Source organism: Helianthus annuus, chromosome 11, assembly GCF_002127325.2.
Source record: "Helianthus annuus cultivar XRQ/B chromosome 11, HanXRQr2.0-SUNRISE, whole genome shotgun sequence".
Lineage (NCBI taxonomy): Eukaryota > Viridiplantae > Streptophyta > Magnoliopsida > Asterales > Asteraceae > Helianthus > Helianthus annuus.
Genome location: NC_035443.2, coordinates 123,525,731 through 123,548,603, shown reverse-complemented (window position 1 = coordinate 123,548,603; position 22,873 = coordinate 123,525,731). Strand labels below are relative to the sequence as shown.

The following is a 22,873-nucleotide window of genomic DNA, read 5'->3' as shown; positions in this document are numbered from 1 at the left end:
TTTAGTGAGCTTACAGTTGGGGTAGCTCCCCACAACGTGGTTTTAAATGCTTTATCTAAATAACTTAAGTTTTTGGCAAACTAAAACTGGACAACTAGTGAACTCACTCAGCATTATTGTTGACCCCTTACTGCATGCTTTGCAGGTAATCAGTGACTGTGGAGCTGCTGCTTGGGGATGTGTAGTGTTCGTCAAAACCCGTGTGTTGGGTTTAATTATCTTGAACTAAGAACTATCTTTAAAACTATTTGGTTTTTGCTTCCGTTGTTTTGTTAAACTAATCATCGAACTTAAACTGCGATGTTGCTAACTACTTTGAATAGTGTCTATTATTAAATCAATGCTCAGTATGATTAGTGGCTGGATCCTGGTCGGTCACGCCTCCAAGCGGTGGTGTTCCGCATGTGGATTTTGGGGGTGTGACAATAGGTTAGTGATGTTAGTGGCATTGTGACTGTAATTATTGAAGTTAATGGCTGTCCATTGCAACTCGCTACAAACATAAAGGACGAAAAGTGTAAGTTACCCTTAATTTTATAACAATTTGTATAACATTTTCTAAGTAATTTGGATTTGTACAAAAAAACAATTTGATTATGAAAAATAAATGTGAAGAGTAGTGATGATATAAGAATGTAAGGATGTTTATATGTTTGGTTGAAAATGAGAACTTTCCAAGGATTCATGGAAATTCAATGTGTTCGCTTATTGTGCTCATTTGTGGTGTTTTTAGGCTTTTGCATCGAAGATGCTCTAATGGCAGGACTGATAGAATCACAACATCTAGCACTGTCATTCAAAGAAATAGAAACGGCAACCGAAAATTTCCGAACATGTATTGGAAAAGGTGGATATGGTCATGTGTACAAAGGAGAACTCTTGATAGCCGGAAAACTCACCGCGGTTGCTGTAAAAAGGTTAAATGATCGTCTCGGACAAGGGTTAAAGGAATTTTTAACAGAAATTCAGCTGCTCACTGGTCAAGAGCATCCGAACGTCGTTTCTCTTCTAGGTTATTGTGACGAGGGGACAGAGAAGATCATTGTCTACGAATATGCAGAGCGTGGAAGTTTGAATCGGTATATAAGGCCTAGTGATACCGCCTATTGTCTTACGTGGCTGGAAAGACTCAAAATATGTGTAGGGGCTGCTTGTGGATTAGATCACCTGCATAGTCACGTCGGAAAGCATCAAAGCATAATCCACAGGGATATAAAAAGCGCCAATATTTTGTTGGATGACAAGTGGGTTGCAAAAATTTCCGACCTTGGATTGTCCAAGTTAAGTTTAGCGGGTTTAGATAGAAGTGCGGTTATTTCTCATGCTTGTGGCACACCTGGATATGTTGAACCAGAATACATTACAAGCGGCATCGTGACAAAAAAATCAGATGTTTATTCTTTTGGTATGGTACTATTTGAAGTTCTTTGTGGAAGGTCGTGTACGGTTAAAGAGGATGATGGCTTATATTTATCAGCCCCAATGATTAAAGAATACTACAAAGGAAGGAAACTGGACGAGATTGTTCATCCTATATTAAGGAAACAAATAAGCACAGATTGCATGTACAAATTTTCACGAATCGCATATAGATGCTTGCAAGATGGTCGAGAACGCCGGCCTCCTATGCATGTTGTCAAGAAAGAGCTTGAAGAAATGTTGAAAATCGAGGTACGTTGTTTATAGAGATTATAGATTATAGATGACTCTTTAATCCAAACAACTAATGTACAGAAAAAATGTTGTGTAAAAATTGTGTGTGTGTGTGTTTGTTAATATTAATAGGTTATTTCAAACAAATAATAAATGTAAACCAAAAGATAAAAGCTAGACCTACAAATAATAATTAGACCATTTTTAAGTTAACAAGTTTATAATAGTTACTCTTTTTGATCCGTTGTCTAATTTGAATACACCTTAGAGGTCCTTTTTGTCGAATTTGAGATGACACATATGAACCCATATATAGAATTATAGATAGTTTTGCTCAAATCATTGTTCAAAGAATGAGTCATGGCTGCCACCTATAATTCCAATACGGGGTAGTTATTGTTTTCTAAAATTACCATTCTCCAAATTTTTCAGAAAAAAAAAAAAAAATTAAACTCGATCAAGATAAAGCGGACTAGAGAAAGATATGTACTTGTTTTGCATTCTTTATTTTGTACATGATATGAAAAAGTTGCTTTGGTTTTTAGTTGTCCCGATCAGGTTCTCTCTCCATTGAGGCAGAGTCAACAGACACACAACCTGTAATCCAGCCTATTGTTGTCCCTGCTCTTCAAACGAGCGAGTCTGAGAAAAGTAACTCCATTGTGGCATCACCAACAGACACACAGCCTATTGGTGTCCCTGCTCTTCAATTGAACGAGTTGAGGAAGATTACTGCTAACTTTGGTGTTAAGTCAATAATCGGGGAAGGTACTTTTGGAACTGTGTACGCTGGTCACTTAAGCAGTGGCCAGGCTGCAGCTATTAAAAGGTTCAAGGATAGGGATGGCAATGGGTCGGGTTTGGGACGGGTTTAGGTAATCCCAAACCCAAACCCGATTAGATAAGCTTGTCCCAAACCCGTCCCAAAACCCGTCGGGTTTCTAGCGGGTAAATACCCATCGGGTATCGGGTATACCCGCGGGTTTCGGGTAAAACCGTTAATTTAAAAAGATCACTCGTTGGGTATACTCATCTCAAAACCCATTGGGTATCTATCGGGTAACTACTAACCGGTTACATTTTGTATTGTTACGAGTTAACGCTAACCCGCGCGTTGCGGCGGGATGTTGAATGAAAATATCTTTGGTGTCAATACATGATATGTGTCCCTCCTTGCGCTTTGCGGCGGACGCGTAATTATGTTATTTGTAGGTCTTGGCTTTATTTATTCTGCGTTATACTCTTTTGCATGATTTGAAATAGTTGTAATCGAAACATGAATAAAAATAAAAAAAGATCACCCAGAAAAACAAACCAAACTCTAGAAACTTACGATTCACACGACAAACATCAATCCTAATAATAAATATATATTAAATAATTGATTACACAATTACACAATATTTAAAACGTAAATTGTTGGTTTATTATGTGAGAATGTCATGAAAAATTACTAAAATTAATATTTAAATTTAAGTAAAAATATTAAAAATAAAAAGCAATTTAAACTTAAGTAAAATATTAAAAATAAACTACCTTTAATATTATGTGGATTACATTTAATATATTAGTTATTTAGTTGTCTTTTTTACGTTAGTATGTAACTTTTTATATGTGAAAAATAAAATAGTTCACTAACATAGATTATATTACATAATATATATATTACATGGTTCTAATATTTTGCATTTATTTCTAATATTTCTAAACTTTGTCTATCCATTATTCCCTTATGGTAGAGAGAAATCATGGTCGATTGAGTGAAACGCCTCAATGTTGTCCATCTGCATATCTCTCACTCTCTTCTCCACCATCAAAACACACACCATGACCGTCACCACCACCACCGGAACTCCACCAAAACCACCCGTCTCTGGGTACCGCATCTATACCATTGCCATCGACACCCCTCTCGTTGCCGCTACATGCTACAACCACACCCTTCTGCGGTCGCCGCACCATTGACCACACGGAATCGGTCATTGTACTCCATGGCAGCCATATCCACAATGCATCCAACTAAAAAATTCGATGAGTGATCGGACGATTGTCGGTCATAGAGAACCCAAACAACTTGCTAACGTCGGGGGCATGCGTTTCCTAAACCCACCCTCATCGAATCGTAATATTCGTTAGAAGGTTCGTCTTGATACATGACCATGGCGGTTCAGTAATGTACATGGACTAAAAGTAGGGAACAATAAAGTAACTTACATGAGAGACGCCAACCATGGTAGATCAACGATGATACTGACTTGCGGCTTCTTGATCACTCGTGGACGATTGTTTATTGACCAGTTTAGTTTTAAGAACATCTCTACTTCAAAAACATGTTTCTATGACTACCCATTTTAATTTCATACGAAGATTGTTTATTCAAGGACCAAAAGAATATAAACAAACAATATTCAAATTGCTAACTTATACTTTGATAACAAAAATAGTTAAGAGATAATATCTTCAAAGAATGAGAAAGATCGTCCTTTAAGTTGACTTTCAAAATGTCAAACTAACCAAAAATAAAACTACTCTAGATCGTCCCTTTTGATCTTCCAACGATTTTTTTTCAATTCTTTCGTTTTTGAATCCTTTGATGATCAGATTCACTTATGAGTCTAGTTCCTTAATCTAATACGTGTTTAAAAAATGAAACTTGATTTTGTTTTCGTTCTATTATTCGAAATTCTTTGAACCGAATTTTATACTTTAAAACTTCGCTTGATTTGAAATCAAAGTTTTGATGTTGTTTCAAATCAGAATAAACGTTCAACGTGAAGGGATTGTGACTGAACCATTATTTTCGATTTCGTTAACCCACGCGTTGTAGCGGGATATCGATTAGTTTTATGCAAATATCTTAATCTTAATTCTAGTATAAAGCAAAATTGTGCCATCAAATACCACCACACAATACCATCCAAATATAACTTTTCTAAAATAAAGCATGACTCTTCGTATCCTCATATTTCTTATTTCTAATACCCCCTCAACATACATACCACAAAAATGGCGCATCAGAAAAGAGGATTAACCTTGGCCGCCACAACCATCAAGCCATCGCAACCACAACAGCACCACCGAACCACCGCCCCCACAGCATCGCCACTGAACCACCATCAACCACCGCCATAACAACACCACCACAAAACCGCCATCTCAACTCTTCATCATCCATCACGGCCACCACCGTCGATCCCGTCCATCTCTCTCCTTCTTCTCTGTAACCGTCTCTACCGCCACCATGCAAAAAACGTTGGTGTTTTGTGGCGCCTCCTTTTTCTAGCCGTCTAAACTTGTTTGCGGCAACCAAGAAATAATTGTAAGTATTCAGATCGGTGAGGGTTATATGGTGTGTGAAACGGTGGAAGACGGGGAAGAATAGTGGTTGGAGAGGAGACGCGTCTATTTGATTCTCAAGTGTCATGACGGTTCTTGAAAAGTTGTCGGACGTTTGCTTTTGAATGGTTTTATCGGTTCCGTTACGGTGTGTCTACCACCGATATAGTTTAATTTTAATCTTCGGTTGTTTAGCGTTTTGATACTTGTATATGTGTTTGAAGATTGTATGTGTATATTCTCCGTTTGTTTAGCGTGTGTATGATCTCCAGTTGTTTAGCGTGGTGTGACGAAACCGATGGCGCGAGCGGTTACGGTAACCGTGGTGATTAATGTTTAGTGGGGAACCGTTAACTTGCTATTGAATAAAATATGGTTATGGGAAATGGTGGGTCAGTGATTAATGTGATGGTGCCCTTAAGTTTCAGAAAGATTGTGTATATATTGAATAAAATATGGTGGGTCGGTGCCATTAATTATGCCTATGCGAAACGGTGTGATGTCATAAATTGGAAATGGTTTGAAAAGGCATGTGTATGGGATCACACCCTAAGTTACTAATTGTATTAGAGTATAATTATAAAAATATATATCAAATAACTACAATGTATACGGAATATAATACTTATATGTGTAAAAAATGGATGTATCATATATATACATATTAATAATATAAAAAGAAATTATATCGGGTATACAATCGGGTAAACGGGTACACTTTATCGGGTAATTGGGTCGGGTAAACGGGTATATAACTAAATCCCAAACCCGTCCCAAACCCGCGAAAAAAATAAAAACTATTCCCAAACCCGTCCCAAACCCGATTAACCGACCCCAAACCCGTCCCAAATGTGTCGGGTTTCGGGTTCTCCCATCGGGTTCGGGTTTGATTGCCATCCCTATTCAAGGAAAATGGACAAACAGGCGGAAATTTTTTAGCTCAGGTTTGAGTTATGGTTGCTAATATCTGTATTCCTAGAGGAAAAAATTAATGTTAGAGCATTCACATTTGAGCCTTTATATGTGGACATCCTATATAATATAGAGGAAAAAATAGAAGAAACAAAAAAAAAACCACTACATTGGAACCTCTATAGTTGAGAAAAATTTAAAAAGACTAAACTACACCTCCATATTAAGAGACTTTACTTTCTTTATATTTTTCTCTATTACAGAGATTCCATTGTGGTGGTGTTTTTGTTGTTTCCTCTATTTTTTTTATACTATATAAATTAGAGGCTCCAATGTGAATGTTCTTAAAGGGTTACATTCAACTCTCTATATTTTTTATGAGTGTGTAGGAAAGAGAAAGTAATAATAAAATAAGTTAATGTGAATAAGATAAGAGGTATAGATAGAAGGTTGGATGTGAGATGGTTTTTAGAATTAACAAAATTTAGAGAAAAATATACTTTTTAATTTAAATATATAGATGGAAATGGAGTTTCCAATGTGAATGCTCTTACTATTTGTATTAAATCATTTACATTGGTGCCTCTAAATTCTACATTCTATATATTTAGAGAGGAAAAAATAGAGAAAATTAACGTGACCATCTACATATAGAGGTTTACTATTCATTAATATATGTATTATTATGACTAAGAAAAAAATAAGTGCTTCTGAGTGAGATGTTAAGAACATTTATATCGGAGTCTTTAACTCCATCTATATAATTAAACTAAAAACACATTTTTCTCTAAGCTTTGTTTATTTTAAAAAAAAAAAATCCTCACATCCGATTCTTCATCTCCATCTCTGTCTCTATGTTACCCTCGAACACTTATCTTATTGTTTTTTCATGGTTTCAGACTGATGAATAGTCACACTCTAAATATAGAGGGTGACTATTGTTGCTATCAAATTTTTTTCCATATCACATAGATTCCAATGGAGGGGTTTAGTTGTTTTCTCTATTTTTTAATCTATATTTATAGAGAAAGCGGTTACAGAGGCTCTAGTATGAGTAGGGCTGGCATATCGTGTATACCCGTACACGATAAGACACGACAGTGACATGATAAGACACGATACACGAAATCCCATACACGAACACGACACGATAACTTATTGTGTCCTTTTTTTTCAAACACGAACACGGCATGATATACATGAAAATTACCTGTTAATACCTGTTAACACGACTGTTCGGCTGTTATACACGAAAATTACCTGTTTATACATGTTAACATGAACAAAAACACGAACACGACATGCTATCTGGGAGTTACAGAGGGAGTTTAGGGTTTTTTTTTTAATTGAATGAGGAATGAAAATAGAAAGGAATTAAGGAACCCACACGCACATGGCTGATGAGTTTTATTTAATTTAATTTCTTATCGTGTACTAACGGGTATTAACAGGTAAACATGTATTTAACCTGTTTATACACGAAATAACAGGTAATCTCATGTCTACCTGTTAACATGAACAAAAACACGAACACGACATGCTATCTGGGAGTTATAGAGGGAGTTTAGGGTTTTATTTTTTTTAATTGAATGAGGAATGAAAATAGAAAGGAATTAAGGAACCCACACGCATATGGCTGATGAGTTTTATTTAATTTAATTTCTTATCGTGTACTAACGGGTATTAACAGGTAAACAGGTATTTAACCTGTTTATACACGAAATAACAGGTAATCTCATGTCTACCTGTTTGGTACACGATACCTGTTAAGGCCATACACGATACTTGTTAACTTCGTATAGGTTCGTGTCGTGTATTCGTGTAAAATTGCCAGCCCTAAGTATGAGTGCTTTTAATAAACAAAATTTAGAGAAAACATTATTTTTTTAGTTATGTTAAATAGATGGAGATAGAGACTCGGTTGAGAATGTTATTCAACACGCGTGTTGGGGCTGTAGTGTTAAAATTTGTAAGGTTCGGTTTCAATGACCAATACACTAGTAATGACAACACACAAAAGAAAAACTCATGGTGAACGTTGATACAAAAATTCACATTGACACATAAAATCTCAAATTTTATAAAACATTATATTTTAAAGACTTTAAGAGGAAAGAAACTCGGTCAACTCTCCATCATCTTCCTTTGGCTGAGTGCCATGTATTTCCACGATGATCGTTTTTTTCAATTATGAAGCATGGCTAAGCGATCCAACTCACATTAGGCTTAGTGCCCAGGTGATCTGGCCGATAGTGGGCCAAGAAATATTGAATGGTGATGTGGGCGGGGGCTTCCAAGGATTACAAATAACCCCTAGGTTTTTTTCACAACAAATAAAACTCTATTGTACTGCAACTGGAAGCAACTTCGATGACATGTACAATCGTGTTTTGATAACTTGTACATTATCACAAAAATTTGGCTTTGAATGAAATTTTGTACCAAAACGAAAATAAAAATAAAAATAAAAATGTCCCAACGGTATATTAAGATACTTGTAAAAAAATTTTAAAGTTATAATTAGAAAAAGGTAAGGTATATGAAAAATTCATTATAAATATTTAAAGATTAATTAAATGTTAAAAAAAAAAAAACCTTTGAACCTTCCCAGCTAGCCAACCATCCTGATTAATCTCAAACTAAAAAAGGCACTGTTGACTGCTTTGACATGTTCACTATATTTGTCGACCAGGTAAAATAATTGATATATATACAATATCTGGTGTATCATTGCAGGTTTCTAAGGCATCGAGGCTTAAACATGATAATGTGATTCAAATGCTAGGATTTTATATGGATTATGAATGGAGAATACTTGCTTACGAATACGCTCCAAAAGGATCTCTTCAGGATATTCTCCATGGCAGGTTTCCTAGCTTATTGTCTTTTTAATTTGTGTCCCTAGTAAGTTTGGTGCTTAGGGTCCACTAGCTCATTATATATATATATATATATATATATATATATATTGATTTCGAGGGATGATCAATAGTAACTTTATTTTTATAATAATATATAGTTTTTTTATTATTTTATTATTTAATATATTATAATAGTTTATTATTATATATACTTTTAATAACATATTTTTCTTTTTTTTTTAAAACATATATTTCCTTTACCTTTTTTAATAACTAGGATTGTGACCCGCCGCAATGCGGCGGGGATTATTTAGTTATAACTAAGTCGATCTAGGACCCGCACGTTATGATAAACCTGTCAAACGGGGAAAAAATAGACGATGTAAAAACGTTCACTCACACACGCACGCACGTTGCGTCGTGTTAACTCGCAAAATTTACAGCGAAACGTAAAAACGTTAAATCAAAGACGCACGTTGCAATGTGTTAAGTCACAAAATTTAGAACCAAGCATAAAGCGAAAAATTTGCGGAAAATGAAAACTATAAAGGACAAAAGTTGAAAATAAAAAAAGTTATGAGAATAGATTGCAAAAGATAAAAAGTTTTGGGTTAAAAGTAAAAAAACAAATAGTTTTAGGTTACGACAACCATATACATAACCATTTTTTCTTTGAAAACCACCCAAAGCACACCCCGCGTTGCGGCGGGGCGTAAAACGATGTCAAATAGTTCTAATGTCACACAACCATCATCGACCACCAACACTGACTCGACCTAGGATATGCGTGTTGCGACGAACCTGTCAAACATGAAAAAATAGAGGTAAAAACGTTGAACCATACATGCACGTTGCGTCGTATTAACTCGAAAAAGTTAGAACTATACGTAAAACGAAAATTTGCGAAAGACGAAAAGTATAAGTGACAAAAGTTGTGAAGTTAAATTGCAAATAATGAAAAGTTTTGGGTTAATGTTAAAAAAAAAATTATGTAGGGTTTAAATTGCAAAAGGTAAAAACCTTTGGGTTAAAAGTAAAAAATCAACTTTTTTTTTTTTGAAAATACCTAAAGCACAATGTACAACTCATGATGCACATATAAGTTGCTAATTTATATATGGAATAATTATTCTTTTTTCTTTTTTTTTAACATATATTAATTTATCGATACTTCTTTAATAAGTTACCTTTATAATTTTTTTCTAAAAACTTAAGTACATAGTCGTGATTGATTCTTTCCCCGACATTCCGTTATAAGTTTTGTTAAAGCGAGGTTATACTCAAAATAAAGTATTTATTTGGTATCATAAAACGGTACGATGGTAAACTAAATCGTTCTAATGGTTTGACTTTCTAAACAACATGCTTTATTTTCAAATCACGTTTGTTTTACATTATCATTTGCTCGGTTTCGCCACAACGCGCGATATAAAAAATCTAGTTGTCTTTTAAATGCAAGTGCTTAGGGTGCACAGAATGGAGATCTACATAGGACGTGCTGTTAGTGGCGAACCCAATTTTTTTTTTTTATGTGGGTGTGTAATATTTTTAAAGATTTTAAGCCCTTAGCTATATAAAAAAATCCAGTTCATAGCAGGATGGATCGGGCCGGGTCATATAAAACAAAAGAACATCAAACTAAAGTTTATATAAGAGTTAATTGCCCGGATAGTCCCTGTGGTTTCATGTTTTTTCACGTTTAGTCCCCAACTTTTCAAAATAGCATATTTGCTCCCTGTGGTTTGCTCACTTGTTACTCGGATAGTCCCCGTATTAGATGACAGTTAGTTTGCTCAGTTAAGTTTGTCTAAAATATCTAAACAACCCTTTAAACATATATTAAAAAATAAAAAAAATTAATAAATAATATGGGGCCCACCCCACCACTACCCAACCCCTCTTCTTCTCCACTCAAACCTGCAAACCCACTTCTTCCTCTCATCACCACCTTCCACTCCGATCACCGGAACCGTTCACTGGAACCTCATCTCCGATCATCGTTTTTCCGGTCATCTTCACCCACAAACACCGAACTTTGTTCACCGGAACCTCATCTCCGATCGGAAAAGTTTCAGTTACTGATGATGTTATTGTAAGTAGAGAAGAGAAATTGCTGAAGAAGAAATCGAATCTGAGCTACAAATCTTTGTTTGGAAGACGACGTTGTGGCAACGGATTTTTTTGCGTCGGCGAAAGTTCAGAGTATTCTGTTGCTGAATGTTATTACTCTAGTTTACGGTAGATCTGAATTTCATTCTTGATTTCGATTGTTTAACAGTATTGCGATGGATATTAGTTAATAGACTGATTGAATCGGTGTAATTGCTAGGTTAATGCCTTAAGTTTTGTTGAATTGCTATGTAGTTTCTGATAATGTGTTTTTGACATCAGTTGATAGAACTCATCACCAAAACCGTCACCGTTCACCGGAACCTCATCTCCGATCACCGTTTTTCCGGTCATCTTCACTCACAAAAACCGAACTTCTGTCACCAGTTCATCCTTTCCTCACTGCTGTTGCAGTGCTAGACCTAATAACGAGAGGTGGTGATGAGAGAATAAGTGGGTTTGCAGGTTTGAGTTTGAGCAGAGAAGAGAGGTGTTGGGTAGTGGTGGTGTGGGCCCCACACTATATATTAATTATTTTTTTGTATTTTTTAATATATGTATAAAGGGTTGTTTAGACATTTCACACAAACTTAACTGAACAAACTAACCGTCATCCAATCCGGGGACTATCCGAGTAACAAGTGAGCAAAACATAGGGAGCAAACATGCTATTTTGAAAAGTTGGGGACTAAACATGAAAAAACGTGAAACCACAGGGACTATCCGGGCAATTAACTCTTTATATAATCATAAACATTAAAAAACATGTCAAACGTCATTACAAATATATTTAAAATTGTGCCATACAGGTTTTTATACTTGAAATTTATCCAAAACATCATATAGAGATGGCGTCATAGCTTCCGTACTCATGGTTCTTAACTTCCTGTCAAATATAAAACAACAAAACCATTTAAAACAACACTAAACACTTAAAGTCTTAAACAATCATCAACCATGCTTCATAATTTTCAAGCTATATTTTAATTGTTGATTACTTGTAACTAAACTTTTAAACATACAAAACTATTACTAAAACAACAAAATCACTCTAAAAAACCAAACTGAACTAATAAGTTATAATAGTAGGCCTAGTCCATATATTTTTATGTTTAAGTTTAAGTTGTTTATAAGTGTTCAATCCATGTTAGTAGAAATTATTAATTCAATTCTTGAATGTTAAGTATTTATAATAAAAATATTAACATGTTTATTTGTAATTGAAATGATTTATTGCCTACAAGAAATAACAAAACTTAATATAAAAATTAAATAATGTCCAAAGTATTAAAAAACAAATTGTCTTAATAAAAACTTTGAAGAAATATAAAAATAGATTAGAAAGTTAGGTTTCTGTGAACAACTTAATTAAAAAGGTTAAATATAATAACTTAAATGTAAACTTACATGAAAAATTCTTAAATTTTAAATTATACTTTTTATTCTTTTAACCTTACATAATTTTGTTTCAAAAACCGAAAACCTAACCGGTGTAAAAACTGAAAAAACCGAAACCAAACAGTTTTTAAAAACCGAAACCGACATTTCGGTGTCGGTTTTGGTTTTGCCCAAAAACTGAACCAAACAAAACCGTGCACGCCCCAGAAAACACCTATAAACAAAGTTGTACTTTTTATTTAGTTGAATAATATACTCAAAATTTGTTGTTTTAAAAGAAAGGGTTATTGTTTTAATTTTTGGTATGAATGAAATGTTATTTTATATCTTTATTAAGATAATATGGTAAATTATTGGTATCATAGCTATCAAATGCGCTAGGCGCACTCTAGGTGCATAGGCCTCGCCTGTCGCCTAGGCAAGAAGCGCAAAAAAAGCGCGGGCCTGAGAAATAAAGCGCAAGCAAATAAAAACATAATAAAATAATTTATGTATTGAAAAAAACACTTTCTTAAAATTCCTAAAGTATTCCAATACCATAATCCTTATAATAAAACCAAAATCATTATGAATCATCAAAATATCCCAAAACCAAATTGTTCAAACTTGAAAACAAATAAAGTTCAAGAAGTAAATTAAATCATAAATAATTTATATGAAGAAATGAGAATGGTTGAATATACGCATAATCCTCATGAGGTCAAAATATACCTGTAGACTGTAGTATTGTATGTTTTTCTGGCAGAAAAAGGCAGAAGATTATGAAAGTTGTTTTATCATATTAGGTTCTTATTTGAATAACAAGATATGATATCTTTTTTAAATTTCAAATATATTTTTTAAAGATGTATAAGATTTGATTTGATTGAGATATGATTTCCAAAAAATAGATAAATACCTATAAATATCATCTGGTATATGTATAAGAGATAGGATTTCAAAAAAAAATTCACGTGGCTTTTTTACCTAGGAGGGAAAAGCGCATACAGGTCGACTCGTCCAGAAATATCGCCTAGGCGGGAAAAGCGATCGCTTTTGATAACTATGATTGGTATTATATTATATGTTAAAAAAAGATAAGGAAAAATTTAGCGAACTCCACCCTCTCTTGTCCGTATAGAGAAATCTAGAAAAAACTATATGCTGTGGTGGATTAGGGTAAAGGGGTTTTGCCCTCCAAAACACAAAAGCATGGGGTGGTGGGCAAGGGAAAAGGAGCATGCTATTTTTTAAATTAAATCATTTATTTGTCAACGGGGTGATCAAAGAGCCCCAACGCCTGTTGGTTTCTTGCCTTGGAGAGGGGCGACGCCCTCCCGGCGTTTATGGCGTGGTGATGTGGGTGACGTAAAGGGGCTTGTCGGAGGGGCTTGTCCTCCCCTCTCCATGCCTCCTACCGTAAAGCCTAAGCTGCCAAGCTCTATTGATTGTTTGTGAGAAAGAATGAAAGGGAAAAAGATCTACTCTCATTTCACATCCTATAGGAATAAGCATGCCACCCTTTATTATTCTAAACTTGGGTGTAGAGGGAGTTTTAAAGCTGTTTGTTCATTTCTTGAACTTCCTAACACACATCCTTAATCATTAAATTTAACCATTTAAATTTTATAAAATTTATGATACGTTTTAAAGTATTATTTTAAAAAAAGTTGGTTTTTAATTAAGGGTTATTGGATTTTAATAATCCTAAGTTTCACCTGTTGGCCTCCAATAATCCCAACTTTAAAATTTCCCTCCAATAATCCCAACTTGTAAAAGTTTGGCCACCATTGATCCTTTTCAAACATATAAGAATTTGGTATCCTCAATAGATTCAATTACACCTAGAGACTCCTTAATTGATTTAAGTGCACCTATGTTAGAAAAGGATCAATGGCGGCCAGACTTTTACAAGTTGGGATTATTGGAGGGAAATTTTAAAGTTTGGATTATTATCGGCCAACAGGTGAAACTTAGGATTATTAAAATCCAATAACCCATTAATTAAAAAGAATATTTTTTTTTTAAAATATGTATATATTAAGTTCTCAAGTTAAGTTTTTAAATATATTTAAATTTTAAGTTAAGTTTATATTTAAATTTTAAGTTTTAAAAGTTATAAAATTAAGAATTTGAAGTTTTAGATATTTTAAAATTCATGTTTCTAAACATTTTAAAAATTTAAGTTCTAATATTTTAAGTATTTTGTTTATAAAAATTTAAGTTTTTAAGCCCAAGGTGTGGGTTGGTTAGGCGGTATTTAGGGAGTGTTTGGGATTGCTTATCAACCAACTTATTGACTTATAAACTTTTACAAAAAGGAGATTTTTATAAAATAATGTTTGGGTAATGGGTTGAAAATGAGGTTTTGATGCTTTGAAAAGATGAAAAGGAGAAGTTAGAAGGGGGGGGGGTGATTTTTTTTTTCCAAAAAGGAGGAGGAAAGGGAGAAAAGAGTTTTTGATAAGCAATCCCTTAAAGCACCCACATCGGTGGTGCTTTTTCTTGTCCGGAACTGGCATGGAGCATAGGTGGACAAGCGAGAGATAATTCATGGAGGAGAGAGGTGGTGTCACCTAGGTTCGGAATTCTGGAAAAAGGTTGTGGGGGGGGTGGGGGGGGGGGCTAGTGTATGAGAGAGGCTGAAAGGAGTAAAAAACTTGTTCAAAAGAATTAAAAGAAAAGGTAGAAATAAGAGTCAATGGTAGTTTAGAGAAAAATGCCCCGATAATCTCTGTGGTTTGTCTAGATTTCACCTATAGTCCCTGTACTTCTAACATTACAACTGTAGTCCTTAACATTTGCACATTCGTTCTCGGATTGTCCCTGGGCCTAACATCAGTTAGTTTTTTCAATTAAGTGGGTGTGAAATGACAAAAATACGCTTACTACAAAACAAAATAACGTAAACTATTAAATATTTATATGAGTAAATTACAATTTTAGCCATGTGGTTATATCACTTTTACCCTTTTAGCCCAAAAAAGAATTTTTTAAAATCTGAGCCCCAACGTTTTTTTTTCTAACCTTTTTGGCCCCTAACGTTTTTTTTTTCTAACCCTTTTGGCCCCTAACATTTAGTGGATGAGGTTAGTGTTAGGGGTCAAAAGGGTTAGAAAAAGAGACATTGGGAGCTCAGATGTTAAAAAATTCTTTTTTGAGCTAAAAGTGTAAAAGTGATATAATCACAGGGGCCAAAATCGTAATTTACTCTCTATATATTTATTTGTGGGGCCTACTTCTTAAAAAAAACAAGATAAGACTATGGGGTGTGGGGGCTTGGGTTGGGAGCATTGCTCGACACGTGGCGACTGCACCAGACCACCCCAAAAAAGTGGAGTGTGGAAGCGGCGTGACTTAGCGACGTTGGTGGTGCATGTTGGTTTTTATATTTTTTTATATATTTGAGATTTATAAAATAAAACACAATTATATTAATTAAAAAAAAGTTACATAACATCCTAAAAAAAACTACTTATTAAATCCTAAAAAATTAAATAAAAAGTAGTTAATAATTCCTAAAAAAATACAGAGTTAGACAAATGTTAAAGTGGGGAACCCACTTAAATTCCGGATTTCTGTCGTGCCTCCACTCGATCTTCGCGATCTCCATTCGATTGTCGTGGCTCAGGTCCCCCACAGAGACACGGTCGAAACAAACTTTAAACTGATCGAGCTTCGGTTTTAGTTCATGCCAGTTGTGTTGGCAGCATGGTTGTAAAACAAGGTTTCCAAGGCCGAGTACTCCCCGAGTAGTCGCTACAAGGTAAGCTGCCGAGGCGACTTTCTCTAACTCCGCCTAATTACTCGGAATCGATCAAACGCGGTTAAACTTGGCCAAAATCGGATCTAGTAGGTCAATTTGGGCCGAGTTTGACTTAAAAAATAATAAAACATAATTTATATGAGTATTATATTAAATAATGAATATCATTTTCACGTATTTTGTTATAAATATTAGTAAATTTATGTTATTAGACATATATTTAATTACCGAAAACTAATTTCTTTATAATTTAACATGTCCGAGTACTCCCCGAGTACTCTCCGCCTATGCCGAGTACTCTCAACTCCCCGGTCGACCGACTAGGAAGCGCCTAGAGACTTTTGCAACCATGGTTGGCAGGCATTTAAATTGTGACGAGCGTTCCAAACGTGTTGTTGGTATTGCTGGGATGCTTGTCCCATAGTCACATGGATCGCGGTTCGCTCCGGTTCGCGGAACGAAAACGGGTACGTAGTTCGTGAAATTTTAAAATTCGGTACGAGGGGGTAGGTTCATTCGGAACGCCAATTCGGTACGCGGTACGGCGTACCATATAGTTTGGTACGTCGTATCGTATATAAAACAATTATTACAATATAGTTTATAAATTAAATCCAACCTGAAAAACAAATTTGATAATCATATCCAAAATTCAAAAGCATTTCATAACCATAATCATAATTCATAAGTTCATAACAGAAAATTCATAAAACAAAAGCAGTTCACAAGCATAATCCATTAAAAAGGCAGGAAAAGTGTCTAAACACGTTTGCAATTCGTGCATCTATTGACTGGTATGCGAATCGAATCATTCCGAAACGGCGAATTTTTCAATCGGAAACACGTTTTTCAGGGATTCGGAACGAGTATTGTGATAATCGGGTACGACCTTTTTTCCGATCTGGTTCGCGAACCCAGGCCGAATGGTTCGATTCTGTACCCGATTCTGGTACGGCCGAATCGATTCGGGATTCGAGGGGGGATCTGCGTTTCCTGTGACTATGGCTTGTCCCCAATACGCGGTTTGACCGCGTTGTAACGTACGTTGTGCATCGACGATCGATGTGACAAGTGCGATCTCCTCCTCCGTCCAATGCGATTGGTTGAAGAAGATTTTTAAATAATTGTGGAAAAAATAAAGTTTGAGATGGGTATTTATAAGTAAAAATTTGTAAGTTTTTTTTTTTTTTAATTTGATTTTTTACATTGACACCGCCATGCCCAATGGCTATGGCTAGTAACGGCTACCCCAAACGGTCCTATTTCAACAACCAATCCAAGGTAGCCAGCTCACACCACCTCCCCGCCCAACGCCGGGCTTCAAAGCCGCGCTAGCGGGGCAACGCCGTGGCCAACGCTGGCATGGTGTGGGTTAGCCAGCGTTGCCTGGCATCCCCGACCCATAAACGCCCCACTCCCCGCAGTCTAACAACCCCATTCCTCTCTCTATCTTTTCATTCCACCTGCAACTCCACCATCGTCTGCGATACATAGGGCTGTACACGAGCCGAACTGAACCGATCAGACCTTTGCTCGTGCTTGGTTCATTTACAAACCGATCCGAACCGAACCGAGTGTTTTTTCAACCAAGCCAAAGTCGAGCGAGCGTCTTTCGATCCGAGCATTTTTCGAACGAACGTCGAGCAAGTATCGAGCGTCATAGAATAAACAAGGAAAGTGACAATGGGAGTGCTAGTTATTAGAATAAAGTGCAATTTTCGTCTCTGATGTTTCGTCCAATAGAACACAAGTAAAATTTAACAAATTTAATTACAAGGAATATAAAAACACTTAACTAGTTCTATCGAGATTAACTAAGCGGGAAGATAAATGGTCGACCAATTGAAACATACTCTTGTTCTATCGAAAGTTTGAAATTGAATGAATCGATTGAAGCAAAACCCTGACGAGTTGGCGTCTTGGCGAGTGGCGATGGAGAAATCGAATAACGATGGCCAATGGGGGGTTTTGATTAGGGTCTTGCACTTCTGAATCAAATGGCGGGTTGAGACTTGAGTATTGTTCGACGCTTCACATTTTAGTATTTGAAATTTTGACTCGATTACTCAAATGGACATTTAAGTATTGGATGATGGACTATTGGTATTGTATTTCAATTCTAATTACTTAAATGAGCTCTATTTGGATCTTGGACCAAACATTGTTAATGTTGGTCTCTAGTCATTTCATTAAAAATGATAAACACACAGACACAAATATATATGTGTGTATATATATATATATTAAAAGATAAATCGAGCCAACCGAGCGGACCTTTGCTCGTGCTCGGTTCGTTTACAAACCGAACCGATCCGAACCGAGCATTTTTCTAATCGAGCTGAATCTAACGAGCAAATTCCGAGCGAGCATCAAACGAGCGTCGAGCGCCGAGCAATTTGAACAGCCCTAGCTATACACCTGGTAGACAACAATCTCTCATGCAATTACACCCATACCCAGCAACACCACCACCAGCTTCCTCAACCTCATCCTTCTAGTAATTAGACACAACAGTAGAAACCCTTTTGATCCTCAGCATCATCTTCAACCACTTACTTCCAAAAACACCAATTTCGCACACACGTATATCCATAAAAACCACAAAACTAAATCACACACCTACCCTACAACCGAAACAAACCAAAACAACCCACCACCATAGATAAAATAGATCAGAAGGACAACCGCCTTTAGCAGGAAAAGCTCCACGTACGCCGTGCGTATGAGGGCTGCTTTTGATGGTTACAACACGCAACCCACGTTCCGATCGGACATATACAGATGACCGCGGGGCTCCGAATATAGGCGTGATGTCTGCAACTTGTTGATCCTGGGTTTCATCCCTAACACGACGACAATTGTGTGAATTGAATTGGGAGATGAAGGGGTGTTGATTAGGGTTGAGGTTGATAAAGGGAATTGATGGGGTTAAACAGGAGTGTCACCGGTGAGGGGTTTGAATGGCTGAGTTTATCAGGAGTGGAGTTCTTGTGGTGGTGGTGAACTTGCAGAGAAGAAAGGGTGAAAAGGGGAGAAGAGGTGGGGTGGGTAGGTGGGCCCACATGTATGCTTTAAATGTTTCAATTGTTATATTTTAATAGTGAGGGTATTTTTATAATTTCACACCTACTTAACACTAAGGGGATGTTTGGAAGTGCTTATAAAACTCCTTATTAACTTTTTGGAAAAGTCACTTTTCTCTTCACATACACCCTCATTGCCAAACATCATTTTAAGCTTATGACTTTTCAAAAAACTAAAAAGTCAATAAGTTGTTTGAAAAAACTTAGCCAAACATGTCTTAAAAACTAACTCCCATCCACACTAGAGGCTATTCGAGAACGAATGTGTAAATGTTGTCTATAGCTGTAATAAGTTTAGGGACTATAGGTGAAATCTGGACAAACCACAGGGACTATCCGAACACTTTTTTCAGTAGTTTATTTAAATACTTAGCCATACCAAATCGATATAAAAAATAAAATACAAAAAGAATAGGTAGAAATAAGAGGCAAATCTTTAACTGTATCTGTGCGACATTGTTTGTGGATGCAGCACGTGGACGACATGCTATATTAACATGGTCCGAAAGAGTTAAAATTGCTACTGGGGCTGCAAAAGGGCTTGAATACTTGCATGGAATGGAGATTATCCATCGTGATATAAAGTCTAGTAATGTTCTGGTTTTCGACGACCATGTTGCTAAGATTGGGGATTTTGATTTATCAGACCAAACCGACATGTCACTGTCAGAACGTTCTCATTCTACCCAAGGTTTTAACTTTGGTTGTAATGCACCTGAGTAAGCAAGCTTCTCTCTCTTTCAAAGCTATTGTCACCAGGATTTGTTGCATCCTACGATGCCTAAGGTGTTGTTTTGATTTGTTATATCCTACGATGCCCAAGGTGTTGTTTTGATCTTCATATGTGTGGGTAGTGGCAGACCGACCAAGTAATTTTTTCCATTGGGTCGGAATTTTTTGAGGCCAATCTATCGTTACATATTAAAGTTTCCAATCTGTGTCGTGTCAGGTTAGGTCAAGTTAAAAAAATAATTAAATATCAAGTACATAATATAAGTACCTCATCTGTCATTAGAAATGTATAATACAAACAAATACAACGGTTAAACTTTACAGTTTTCACATTCTAAAACCTAGCCATTACGTCATCTACAGAAACATTACCGGGCACCTTTCTTATAACAAATACAATTGTTGTCCAAGGTACTTCGGTTAGCCAAAGATTTGTTCGGGTCGGTGTCGAAATTTCATGGGGTCAGTTTTAAATTTCATGTTGGTTGGTGTCAAAATTCTCGTGCGGGATAAATCGCATATACACCAAAAGAAATATAATATCCATGGGGTGCGGGCGGCCCCGATGCCGCACTTAGGTCCGCCCATGTGTATGGGTTGCTGACTTGCTTCTGAAAACTTTCCGTTCATATCAGATATGCCTTGACTGGACAGCTGGATTCAAGGAGTGATGTTTACAGCTTTGGAGTTGTTCTCTTGGAACTCTTGACTGGCCGAAAGCCTGTGGACAATAATCGTCCGGAAAGAGAACGAAGTCTAGTCACTTGGGTATGCTCCTTAATTAGTTGCATCATGCCCTTTTAAGATATATGGTTTCTTGTTTATCTAAACGTTTTGAATGTTTTACTTTAATTTCAGGCGAAACCATATCTTTGTAACAGAAGAAAGTTCAAACGGATTGTTGACCCTAAACTAGAAGGAGAATACCGTCTAAAAACAGTTATGAAGGTGTGTCTTTCATAGTTTTGTGTATTAATATATAACTGGCCTTTTTCTAGTTATGTTATGTATTTGCGTAATTTGGTACTGGCAGATGGCGCTAGTTGCATCCTTGTGTTTGAAACTTGAGCCTAAAACGAGGCCAAAGATGAGCGATGTTGTTGAACAACTGCAACGAATGCTCAAAGCTCGTCCCGCTCCGCCTCCACCTCCATCTCCACCTCCTCCTCCATCTCCACCTCCACCTCCACCTCCACCTGCTGAAGCGTCACGCTTGAGCCTATTTATGTGTTGTTGCAGAAGACCAACTTAGCAGATATACCCCTATGCATCCCTTTGGCTTCTAACTCCTTCCACTTCAATGCGTACCCTCTTCTCCTAGGAGCTTCCTCAAAACACCTGCCTGCACTCTGTCCTCGCACCCTCTATGCATCAGTTAGTTACAAAGAAGATGAATTAATGGAATTAGAAGTCGCATCAACAGATGTTGCTTTGTGGCCTTTACGATGGATTCTTCTCCGCCGGTCGCTGAGAGATTGTTATCGGTTTGCATTGTCTTCTCGCTGTTTTCGGCTTATCCTTTACCGAGTTATGAATCGACGGCGCGAATGTTTATCAGTTTGCGATTCATGAATCGATCATGATTTAACATTTTGTCGGTGTGAAAACATGATTTGGATGTTTTTTCATGGTCAGATTTTGTTTTTTCTATCCACGTTTTAGCTTTTATATATGGTTTTTTAAAGTCTTTCTTTTGAGCAAAAAAGGTGATGTGTTTACATGTAATTTGATTTTCAAAGGTTTGATTTGAATATATTGAGGCCATGTACATGGTTTGTTCTATTAAATGCTTCAATGGTTTGTTCTATTATGTTTGTAAACCTCAGTTTGTTGGGGTTTTGTCGTTGCTTTTGAATAATGATATCTTTATTCTGGGTGTTATTTGTAACTTGGAAGATATTGAGGCTGTGATGCGTACTTGAGCCTCAAAGGCAGCGATGGTTGCCTAAGCCATTTATCGCAAACACGTGTTACCTTCGAAACTTGCACATGGGATGCTCAAAAATGGTGGTTATGTTTGTAAACCTCATGTTTTGTGTGTTATTAAAACCACATGAAAGGTGTTTGATGAGATGTCTGTGTAAGTTTTATGTGAAATCGAAAAGTGATCCCATACACGAGAAGCAGTTTATGCCGTCGGCTGAGTTTTATTGCAGAAGTGTGTGGTTTTATGTTCATTTGGTGTGGCGTATTGTTTTGTAATAAGTTCTGTTGATTATCCTATCTTCAAAGAACGGGTAAATTACACTTTACGGTCTTTATGTTTGTATCAGATTGCAACGGATAGTATTTAATTTTAATAATTACAATTACAATTTTTTATTTGCTTAACCTGTTACACTCTACGTCCTTTAGCACTAACCACACCAGATTAAAACTTATTCACTTAAGGGTATTCTGGTCAATTTATGCTTTTATTTAAATGTTTAATAAATAAAACAAAAAAAATTCATATACACTTCATCCTCCCTAATTTCCTAACCTTAAAGCCTTAACCACCACATCTTGCTGCCACCGCCTCATCCTGCCGCCCCCACCACATCCTGCCGCCATGAAGGGGTATGGTCCCAAAAAACCGCGCAGACCATTCAGATCGCGCGCTGGACCACACTCCTTACTCAGTAAGTTGTTCAATCTACAGACCTCGTGCGGGCTGCTTAAATAAAACCTGACCTTGCGCGAGACCCAAGCAAGAGATAACATCAGTTTCACACTTAGTATTCAGAATAAGAGCCTTCAACTCCTACAACCCTGCGCGGGTTAGTTACATGCACAACAAGAGTCGCGCAGGGCCACTTCAGAAAGTACCAAAGGTACGAGTGGCAGAAGAACGAGCCAATCAGCGTCCACCAGGCTGTGCTCTATCGTGCTCCACGATCGACTGACTTGCAGGAGACAAAGAGTACACAAGGACGCCTACGTGGCACCAATCAGGGGGCGGCGACAACTGCCCCATGATCTCCACTCACCTGCTAATGGCAGAGGGACAACAAGGTCGACAACTGGGACACGTGGCTCCAATCAAGGTGCGCTAGCACCGGAGA

General features: G+C 36.6%; 1 protein-coding gene across 2 annotated transcripts in view; it reads left to right on the top strand.

The window, feature by feature from the left end:
* Window positions 1-21,636, top strand: part of LOC110890383 (probable serine/threonine-protein kinase PBL7) — a 31,748-nt gene extending 10,112 nt beyond the window's left edge. Inside the window, exons 3-11 of one of the 2 annotated variants that reach the window (XM_022137984.2) lie at window positions 430-517; window positions 734-1,671; window positions 2,199-2,489; window positions 5,898-5,933; window positions 8,638-8,764; window positions 19,570-19,816; window positions 20,465-20,597; window positions 20,688-20,777; window positions 20,863-21,636. In XM_022137984.2, coding sequence (XP_021993676.2) covers window positions 757-1,671; window positions 2,199-2,489; window positions 5,898-5,933; window positions 8,638-8,764; window positions 19,570-19,816; window positions 20,465-20,597; window positions 20,688-20,777; window positions 20,863-21,081 — 2,058 coding nt within the window. In that variant the 5' untranslated portion in view covers window positions 430-517; window positions 734-756 and the 3' untranslated portion in view covers window positions 21,082-21,636. The remainder of the gene's footprint in view (window positions 1-429; window positions 518-733; window positions 1,672-2,198; window positions 2,490-5,897; window positions 5,934-8,637; window positions 8,765-19,569; window positions 19,817-20,464; window positions 20,598-20,687; window positions 20,778-20,862) is intronic. The other variant, XM_035980277.1, reaches the window with a different exon arrangement.
* Window positions 21,637-22,873: the final 1,237 nt, after the last annotated feature.